At 35.9% G+C, this 11469-nt stretch overlaps 1 protein-coding gene across 1 annotated transcript; it reads right to left on the bottom strand.

The window, feature by feature from the left end:
- Window positions 1-2684: 2684 nt before the first annotated feature.
- On the bottom strand, window positions 2685-9981 carry LOC123768710 (alanyl-tRNA editing protein Aarsd1-B). Its single transcript, XM_045759409.2, has 9 exons — window positions 9809-9981; window positions 8942-9070; window positions 8052-8229; window positions 6720-6916; window positions 6111-6307; window positions 5667-5773; window positions 4696-4853; window positions 4139-4233; window positions 2685-2871 (listed from the first exon to the last, which is right to left on the bottom strand). Exons 1-9 carry the CDS (start codon window positions 9845-9847, stop codon window positions 2739-2741), a joined length of 1233 nt encoding a protein of 410 aa, XP_045615365.1. The 5' UTR covers window positions 9848-9981; the 3' UTR covers window positions 2685-2738.
- Window positions 9982-11469: the final 1488 nt, after the last annotated feature.

Below are 11469 nucleotides of genomic sequence, written 5' to 3'. Positions count from 1 at the left end.
CAGTATATATTCTGTGCCGTAAGGGTTACAGAGGCACATATAATGGGTTCAGATTCATGGTTACAGAGGCGTATATAATGGGATTATATTCTGGGTTATAGAAGCACATATAAGGGGGGTCCAGATTCTGGGTTATAGACACATATAATGGGTTCAAACTCTTGAGCAGTGTTTCTTTTACCTAATTAGTTTAGTGAAGCTCAACAATTTGCATTTTATATATTAGTTATCATGCACACCACACAATTATCTACATATTTTCTTGGGGGGAGGGAAGCCAAGGGAGGAGGGAATAAAGAGGGAGGAGAGGGTAAGAAGACTAGAAGTGAGAGAGGGGAAAGAAAGAAGGGATGAAAGAGCGAGGAATGGAATTGGGGAGAGACGTGTGTGCGAAGGCCGAATATTTCAATAATTGTTTGACTAGAAATTACTAGTGAGTTTTGATATGAAGGGGTGCTATACATATATCTAGTGAGGGTGCTGTGTGCACATATGTAGTATGTAGATGTGCTTATCAAGTCTTATTGGGGTTTTAAGCCCCGTGTCAGTGCACAATTACAGAATGGTCTGGAGAATACAATCAATCACTATTTTGTTTACAAAGCTGCTGCTGGGTTCTCTTGACTGGGTAATCAGAACATGAAGATGATTTATCAACTTTCACATGCATTTATAGACATTTATTAAGAATATTAATAATAATGTTCTAATGTTCTCGCCAAAAGAGTGAGAGTTCTTGAAGAGTACACAGAATTACAGATGTATGTTAGCTCTGATAGAGTCCAATTTCACCAGAATTGATGAAATATTTATTGCAATCCATGTTATCAGTGGTTATATATGAATGATGTACCTGCTTCCTTCCCAGCCCATCCACGTAAGGTTTCCCAACGTCAAGAAAAAGGTCAAATTAAACTGTCCTCTCTTAAGCTGGCAAAGGACCAATACCAGAAAATAGGACAATACATCACTTTACTTGCCACTTCCATTTTCTAGTACAGTACGACAATTTTTGGCCTTGTGTAACACATAGAATCGAAATGCAACGTTCTCATATGCATGCTAAGGAGGGAAGAATGAATAACATGCCAGAGGAAGACAGAACTACAGGAAGCTGAGAAGACTTTTAAAGTTAATCCAGTGGGATGACGAGCTACAGGAAAAGTAAACAAATGAAATTATGTGGAACATAATGTGGGGGGGCCTCGTAGCCTGGTGGATAGCGCGCAGGACTCGTAATTCTGTGGCGCGGGTTCGATTCCCGCACGAGGCAGAAACAAATGGGCAAAGTTTCTTTCACCCTGAATGCCCCTGTTACCTAGCAGTAAATAGGTACCTGGGAGTTAGTCAGCTGTCACAGGCTGCTTCCTCGGGGTGGAGGCCTGGTCGAGGACCGGGCCGCGGGGACACTAAAGCCCCGAAATCATCTCAAGATAACCTCAAGATAACTATAACATAACACTTAAGTGCCACAGAATATATCACTCACATATGGTTATATGAATGATGTACCTGCTTCCTTCCCAGCCTATTCACGTAAGGTTTCCCAACGTCAAGAAAACAGTCAAATTAAACTGTCCTCTTTTAACCTAACAAAGGACCAATACCAGAAAACGTGGTGGGTATAAATTAACTGTGGTGTGTATGTGGGCCTGCGGGCCGCTCCAAGCAACAGTCTGGTGGACCAAACTCTCACAAGTCAAGTCGTCTGGCCCTGGGCCGGGCTTGGGGAGTAGAAGAACTCCCAGAACCCCATCAACCAGGTATCAACCAGGTATCACTCAGGAAGGAAGTAGTAAAACACACTATACTTCTGTCCTCAAAGACTGTCTTGCCTATGATGTAGTCATGTGCATTAACTACCGTAGCCTAAGAAATTATCTAAAATCCCAAATGAATTTTCAATAGCCTCTGCTACTTCCTCTCCTATCCAGTTTCATCTCATTACTTCGTAGTCTCCTGAAAGGACCATATATCCATTAAATTGTTGTAACTTTTGTTTCTGTAATTGCAATAATGTGCATATAGTACTGAGGTACAGTATTATGAAAGCTTATCATGATTAGGTAGTAAAATAAATAGTACAGTACTGTACAGTACTTGCCATTTGCTTTAAGTTAATTAGAAATCAACTCTTCCTTTACTTTTATTCTAAGTTTGTCATGGGAGGGGGTAGTGGGCACAATACTTCTGTGATGGCACAGAAGTGCAGTCACTGAATGGTAGCTGAGGTTAATCATGTGACCATGATACCACTACCTGATACTATTTAAATAATGTAACATAATACTGATTGCATGAAAAGTTTTCATAAATAATATTGTACTAATTCAATTTGCCAGGGACAGGAAGCCTGAATATGTACTTCAGGCTTGTATTGAGGTCCCCATCTCTAGCCCTAGATCAAACTACTGACCATCTCTTGGATGCAACCCTAGAATAGCTGCCTCACTTCTAAGAAACTGAGATGTTATAAAGGAAACATTTGATATGAGCTAGAAAAGGATAAAAATTATATGGAGAACAAGGAATGATTTAAGATCTGAGCTAATGAAGAGTTCAAAATTTTGTGAACAGATGCAGAATATATACTGTACATAGGAATAAAATACTATATACCTGGAATACAAGTTTTATTGCAAATTATACAGGTACAGAATATGTAAATAAAATAGCACCTTAGGTCCATTTAAGATATTTATTTAGTTAGGTTTTCAACAGAGCTATAAATAATACAATCAAGTTTCAGTTTCTTCATTTTGAAGGATACTATGAATATATCTTTCAGCCTCTCCTCGCTTGTCAAGCCTTGTCACCTTCCCTGTGAAGCGTGATTTTCCTCCACCTCGCCCTTCTAAAATCTCACACAGTCTGAAAAAGATTTTAGGTATATCAAATACTTTTTTATTCACTTTAATTGTCAAAAAGACTTCAACTTGGGCTTTAAAAGCACAAGACCATTGTCATACAAATCAAGTCATAGATACTCACAATAAGGAGGAATTTCAGAAGTACCTAATCAGTATCAAACTGAAACTTGAAAATCATCCCTGGAGCACTACTAAGTTATCTAGAAATATATATTCCCTTCGTCTTTATTATAAAAAGAAGCAAACCCAAAATGTTTGCTTATCATAAAGATGAGATGGCCTAGCAAATGGCTTATCTTTTCAAGCATTTTGTTCAGGGTAATGATTTTCAAAACAAGAACATCTAGATAAATATGATGAATTAAGTGGAGAAAAATGAGCTATTAAATATATATAAACTTATTTTTTTCTAAACAAATATAACCATAGTATATACTGTACCTACATACCCAGTACAACTGTATATTTAATTCAGTTACACTTTTACTTACAGTAAATTGCAAAAATTACAGAATACATTTATATTACAAATGCCATAGTTTTCATACTACAGTAATTAGTGTGAATAATGTCAAAGTATAACTTACACCCACACACAGTAAGTAAGTAGCCAGCAGCTGTAAAACAGGGGCCAGATTCACGAAAGCACTTACGCAAGCACTTACGTACATGTACATCTTTCCTCAATCTTTGACGGCTTTGTTTACATTTATTAAACAGTTTACAAGTATGAAAACTTCCCAGTCAACTGTTGTTATTGTTATAAACAGCCTCCTGGTGCTTCGGTGCTCATTAACTGTTTAATAATTGGAAACAAAGCCGCCAAAGATTGAGAAAAGATGTACAGGTTCGTAGTTGCTTGCATAAGTGCTTTCGTGAATCTGGCCCCTGGCTTCTCAGACCATCACTATTGTAAGAATTATTTTAACCATTTTATCTTTTTCAAGTTACTTTATATAATTGAAAGGATGATATTCATAGTGCTGATGCTGCACCCCTAAACTGTGGCAAAAACCACTTGTAGAGTTACTTGTTACAGTACAGGGAGGCTTAAAAATGACAAGAGCCTGACGTGTCAACAATGTCCAGGGTTGACCCTTGTTAGAGGCCTATCTAAAAGGCCCTGTTTAGAAAATAATTTTAGAAAAATATATAAAAATATGAAAGTGGAATGTAAGAAGAATAAAAGTGCCATACAAGAACAATGAATGGCACCTGCAAAATAATGGAAAAACCAATTCCAAATACCAGCCCGTATAATAATTTACCTTGGTCCTACTTTAGTAACAAGAGTAGGGGGGCCATGTACTACCAGTAGTCCAGGCCCTTTATCTTCACCAGCTGTCAACATCTTGAGCACACACTGTCAAGAAACAAAACTTTTAATCCATAATATAATGTCTGGAGCACTAGAACCTTCTTCACAGGAACAATATGTTATACTGTACCCCATAGGTTGCGCAACTAAAGAAATAATCATATCTATATTAAAAAGCTAACTTTATTCTTTCCTAATTAAAAATTTAATTATGATCTAATGGGGCAAACAGTAAAGTTAATATTGTAGTTTTAAGTTTTAACAAGAATAAACACAACGTGCTTTAACATAATATACTGTCGTTTAATTAAAAAAAAAAAAACTGAATACCTATAAGCTACCCAAGGTTCAATTTCTGTTATCTTGAATGCTCTATTCCATCTAATTAATTCAGAGGAATACCTATTTATCATCATATACAAATTTGAGCATTGCTGTACATCATCTTCCGTCAAGATAAACACACACACTATTATTTAAACACAATAAACAATTAAACTAATTTACCTCATCATCTATCTCATTAATAATGGCACTGAGGTAATCCATATCTCCATCTCTTCGATGATGAAAGTACACCTGAGGTCTTGGATGCTGAGCCAGAAATTTTTGTCCCTCGGAGACTGCCAAGTCTTTCAAGGCATCTCGTAGGGACTTAAGAGCACCTACCAAGAGACAGCAAATTACATTAATTCATTCTCAATATTTTTGTGCAATAACAATACAGTAGTAACATTTACAATCAAAATGAATTGCAATTTTGGGTTAGATATAATATTTTTTTTTAGTTAACTTTAACAGAAGAGTCAAATATGAAAGGGGAGAATGCATTGTGATAGAACATGCAATTCCTTCATGAAACATGGTGGTGATACTCCAATAGGCAGTAAAGAAAATGGTGGTCTATTCATACACTTATTTAAATAAGCAGTTAGAAATAAGTATGAATATGCCTAACTAGTAGGAAAGAAAAGGAGGAAAATGCTAATTAACAACAAATTCTGGTTATAAAATTAACACTCTTTTCAAAGAAATCTTTATTAGTGCTAATATAACTAATGAATGTAGGCATAATTATTACCAATTACCTTTTCTAATTGTGAACTCATGATTCCTATTCTAAATATTCTTTTTCAAGCATAAGCCCCTCACTTACTATTAAGATGTATAGTATATTTCAAAATAGCCTACACACAAAAATTATTATTGGGGAACTTTAGTTCCACTGTGCCAAAAGCCTCTTTCTTATTTCAACACCTTTATCTTGCTCCTATATTTTCATGCCATAAAAAAATCCCCTCTACATGGCTCAGAAATTGAAAGAAAGAGTTCAAAAGGGTGATGATGAGCAATGAGACTCATATCCCTAAGACCACTATATACAGGTAAATAGAAAAAGAAATGCTGAACCAAATTTGTTATGACCTTATACTGTACTAAACATGAAAATTATAAATATTGAAAATCACATATCATACCTTTGAGGTCTTTTTGTATTTTCTCCACAAGGCGCAGGTGATCAGATGGACATGAGTGTAACAGTGTGTTCAATTGGCGCTCTCGTGTGACACAGCTTCCCAAGTACCTAAGTTTAAATACAGTACTGTTAGTTTGAAAAACTAAAGTCAAGGTAATGAGCGATTTTGCTATGATAATACTGTGCAGTACTTGTATAAACAAATAAATCACATGCAAATCTTATAAAACTGCACATTTATACACTTCAGGATAAAAAGGTTAAAAAGAGGAAAAGGGAGAAGGATAAAAAACAATACCAGCATTGAATGTAATTAAATGCCTCTTTCTGGTGAGTCCTTGGGGGCTCCTTGTTGCTAGCAACAAGGAGCCTATTTAAATACTTTAGTCAATATCATGTCATGTTTTATATTAACAAAATGCAACAAAAGTCACAAACTCCCTACTTAAGAACTCTAGTTCCAGCCACAAAGTAGAGTAAAGTCTTGTTAGCCTTCCCTTTCTCTGTGTGTAGCAACTTGATGGTCTGCAGATCTGCCAGATTATGTACATGTGTACCACAGCACATGTTGGTATCTACATTCTCGATGGTTACAACACGCACAGGACCCACAACATCATCTGGTAAGCCGCGGGTTCGAATCTGTTAATTGTAAAGAAAATGTTTGATCCAAAAGGTATACTGATTAAAGAATCTTAAAATAAAGGCCATCAGGTATTGAACAATTTCTGCTGCAGATGCTCTGCTTAAGTGTGATGATGTTGAATCTATGATGCAGATAAGTATGGAAGATATGGGGACAAATGTATTTTTAGTATCTTTGAGTTTCTTTCCTTAGGTTACTCTAATACTTACCTCTGGGCTGTTGCTTCTTAAGAAAATGGAAAATGGGGTATTGAAAGTGATTATGAAAATTCTACAAAGTTAATACACAGAACAGAATATGATCAGGTTACATAAAAAAGCACAACATGATGCCCAACTCTGCTTTACAGGTTGGGACCTCAAAACTAACGTACTGCATACATTTGAACATAACATGACATTAACAGACCTCCTTTAGCTTAGGGTCTGTAGCATCATATTCTGTTATGTGAACTGGTGTAGCATCTCTGATTCTCCAGTTAACAGCTTCTTCAATTGCACTCATTTCCTCTGTGGAAATCCTCTCAGTGTCCAATTCAATGTACGAAACAGACTCTGCCAAATACCAGGAACTTGTTGCGTAGCCATACATAGCGTCAGCTACAGCTGTGAAGAACAAAAAGTTATTTAAATTAAAATACAAATATAGAAAGATTATAAACTACTTGAATCTTAAATATTTTGTTATTTCAGGCAATAACAATTTAATAAAAATATGTAAAGCAAGGAAAATAAGTATGATGCATTCCTATAACTCTTACCAATGAAATATTAAAATAGATAAATAGATACTGTAGACTGTAGACTGATGTACAGTAATGACATGGATGAGGAAAAAAGTACTGCAGAGAAGCCCTTACATAGTACGAGAGATGAGTTCAGGGAAATCTTCGTGCTAAACGAAATTACACTACTCGAAGTTGATGTTACTATAAATGGAAGAAATATTGTAGTATTTCTCCGACCTCCCGAAGTCACCCATTTTCCACAGATATTTCAATAAAACACTGTCCAAAACATTGTTACTGAGAACTTGTTTCTTGAAACATCATGGGCAGTGGTCAGTGCATTCAGGTCAAAATCAAAAGGTCACAGGTTAAATTTTGCCAGCAGGACTGAAAAGATTGGCACATTTCCCTTCATCTGGCACATCTATTTACCTTGCAGTAAACAGGTATACAAGAATTAAGGAACTGTTTTGGGTTGAATTTTGGAGAAGGTCATCAGTTGTTGGACTAGAGGGACCTTGTTGAGCCAAACAGGCTTCCTGTCCCTGACTATGGAAAACCAAACACTTCTCAGAGAAATACTGAGTTGAGAGTAGACTATCTTGATAGGTGTTTTGCCTGTAAGGGCTTTATGAAACCGATGCATAAAATAGATTTGATCACTCACCAATGATGTACAGAAGATGAGATTAAAATGATGCAAGAATATAATCCAAAATATGAGTAAAACATATGAGTATCACATTTAGGAGGTGCCACAAAGCTAGAATGTTAAAACAAGATGTTAAAACAAAATAAAAATGCAAACTTGCACCGTAAGTCACTTGTTTGCTCATTTTTTATATTGTTTTCCTATTAAAGGCTATGATCGTGCCAAAAAAAATTCACACTGTGAAAGCCTCATGATAAACAGGGATCTACTGTACAGTATTATTAAAACGTAATGTTACCAAAAATACTTTTATTTCAGATTGACAGATATAAAACCACTTGGCAACCTCTCCAAAGTTTACCTGTGATGAGATGCTGGGCTGAATGTTGCTGCATGTGATCATGTCTGCGTGTCCAATCAATCTCCTGGGTGACAGATGCTCCCACTTCAAGGGGTTTCTCCAAGTAGTGAATAGCTTCACCCCCTCTTCGTAGAACACGTAATACAGGAATTCCCTCAATTAAACCTCGGTCATCTGGCTAGAAAAGAAAAGTTTAAATGACAAAACCTGGAGTGTTACAGGTGTGACCTAAGCTATGCATGCTGCATGCAAGGTATTAAAGAGGTAATTGAACATGGAACCTCCAGGTTTTAACCAGACTGCACTTCCCGTAACATCATGGGGTAAATTAGAAATATATGCTTATTTCCTTTATTATATACTGTAGTAAGGCAAGGAAATTATATAAAAAACAATAAGTTAGTAAGTCTATACATAAGTTGGAATGGATACGAGGAAGGCGTGAATGAATTATGCCCAATCACTTGGATCACTGGGGATAAAAAAAAAAAAACCTGCAAGAAGCAAAGCTGTCAATGTACCTACCAGTTCAAGTGGATGGACATAATATCCAAATATAAAGTCCAAACCTTTTTTTATACTGTGCATAACAAAAGATACTTGAATATTTTTGTTACCTAGTACAGGAAGTTGTACAAAATATTAATATCCCTGAGGAACATAACTTTATATTTAATATGTTAATCACAAGTTTAGATCTGAAATTTACTTTATGTATCCTTCCTTATACCTGATACATAAGCCTTCTGCAGTAAATTATAGAGCAACAAACTTAAATTATCATTATTTTGAGTAACCAAAATTATCATTCATTATTTGCATTTAAATTTGTAAAAAAAAAAAAAAATATTATGCACCTTTTCTCAAAAAGTATTACATGAATATCCTACCTGACCTCCACCTTCAGGAAACATTACTGTGTCTTCGAATGTCATCTCATAGCAGTCAACTTTTTTCTTCTTGCCATTCACTATAATTTCCTGCTTGGCAGGCTTGCATGTTACCACCTTCGTTGAGTACTGTAAAAAGCTAGATTCTCATAATCATGCGATGAAAATACCACTTTAAGTAACCTTTTTCCTTGGAGATAAAAGAAAAAAGAATTATTTATTTATTTATTAACATATAAGTACTGTATATCTGTTGTGAAAGTACTGTACATACATTGGTGATTGAATGTTACATTCTTGCAAAACCACTAACATGCATTACATGTTAAAAGTAATTTTCCATTCCAAATTTTATATACACATGCAAAGATGATTTTTTTAACCATTAAACTAATAAGCCATTATAGTATCCAAACAGCACAACCCTTTATTGGGCCCTATTAAAATTGCACAATATCATCTTGGCCCATATTAAGGTTCCACAAATCATGCATATTCAGGTAAAATTATATATAGAAATGCTCACATCAAAGCCAAGTGATCTAGAGAGCCATTCTTTAATATAAGGCTTGTGAATATAAGCCCAGTTTTTGTTAGTTCTGGAAATCAATGTCCCCCCTCAGTTAAGGCTCTGATCTGGTCAACCAGGGTGTTAGACACTGCTGCTCACTGTCTGAGCTATGAATCACAGGACCATAGGATGCTGACCTGAGGGCCAGTATCTCTATATTTCTAGTAGCTTTGACTTGGACATAAAAGCCGGTAACTGGATCAAAGGTCCCTTAATTACTCACGAGAATTTTTCCCACCTTAATATTTCCAGTCAGTAACAATAAGAGAAAGAAAAACATTTCTTCATACACTCACCTTCTTCTCATAACAGTAACGCTGACAATAAAACACCATTATTACAGACTTAGTTCTTATTAAAGCCAACGAGAGCTAAGCCGCATATGTTGTTGTTGTTGAAGAGAGTTGGAGGCAGTTATAGCACAGGGCGGTTGTACCCCTAATCCTGTCATGAAGGTTCTTCGTCTTTGTGAACTGTAGGTAGTAACTAAGTGATTGTAACCTATCCACCGCTGTCCACTGGATGGGGGGCGGTGTGCAGGACAAATATATCAATTGTGACACTAGCTCTCCACATATGTCAGTTGCTTAATTTAGAAACTGTACTTGTGGTCGATCTCGAACCCATTGTTGATGTGACGACTTATACTGAATTTTGTAACTAGTTCACCAAGATTGTAACTTGTTTGGCTAAATGAATTGTGGGGTTCAGTCCCTGAGCCCATTATGTGCCTCTGTAACCCTTTCCACTACCGCCCACAATATGGGTATGGAGTGCATAATAAATGAATTAAACTGAACGTCTCTGTGAGTGGCTGCTCGCAGGAAGCTGAACGTCAGATATAAGGCTTTTGAGTTCCACCCATTTGGTATAGTATATTGATTTTGTTAATTTATTATGTATTATATATATCCATCCCATGTGCGGAAGAGATGTTACAGAGGCATTTTAAGACCTCTATTGGGTATTATTTTATATATTCTGTACTTCAAAAGTACGGCATGTATTATAGTACGGAAATTAGGTGCTTATTTGCTTTGCTTTTGAACAAAATATAAGTTTAGAGATTATTTATTTAATTAAGAAAAAAGTTCTATGTTTTACGACTAGTTATTTGTGTTTTAGGCCTATTTATTTGCATGGAATTGTTGCATAGATTTATGAAGAATGTGAGAATATCTATGAGATACTTATTTCTTGTGTTAGCTTCATGGGTTCTATTACATTTCAGTTGGAAAAGTTTTAAATCAAGATTAGTATTGAACTATAGGGCTTTGTGAATGCAAGGAGCACAATTATGATAACTTATTGAGTGTGAATATATAATATATATATTTTTAAGATAGTTTCAATATTATAAGTTTAAAGACTTATTGCCAAGAGAAAACAAATTCAATTCTCATTCCCCTTTCCACTGCTTTCCTTTCAATATTATAAGTTTAAAGACTTATTGCCAAGAGAAAACAAATGCAATTCTGATCCTTTTCCACTGCTTTCCTCCTTTTTCTTTCTATCCTTTCCCCCTCGTTTCTCTCTCGCTCTCCCCTCTCCTCCTACTTCATGTTCTGTCCTTCTCTCTCTGTCATGTTATCGCATGTTATCGCTTGTTTCAATCTCCAGCGCGGGTCCACTCGCTCCGCTGGGCTGGACCACAAAGGCAACCAAAATAGTGAGCCAGATTGTGATCTTGCGGCCTGTTGCTGCTCCTGGGAAATTCTTGATATTGATGGAAGTGAAGTGCAGAGGGAGAGAGAGAACATTGATTGATGTATTGATTCCTAGATGAATTCTTTGGATCGACAACGAGAGAAGGGAGGAAGGGATCAAGTAAAAACATAAAAAGAGCATATAATATATCGTTTTGTCTATAGCTACCGATAAACATTAGATCTACTATCCCTTTAAGATATTTTATTTCAATGTAATGAAACCACATGTGAAAAATAGAGAATGCTTA

Source organism: Procambarus clarkii, chromosome 83, assembly GCF_040958095.1.
Source record: "Procambarus clarkii isolate CNS0578487 chromosome 83, FALCON_Pclarkii_2.0, whole genome shotgun sequence".
In the NCBI taxonomy this organism is placed as follows: Eukaryota; Metazoa; Arthropoda; class Malacostraca; order Decapoda; family Cambaridae; genus Procambarus; species Procambarus clarkii.
This window is presented reverse-complemented; position numbering and strand designations above follow the sequence as displayed.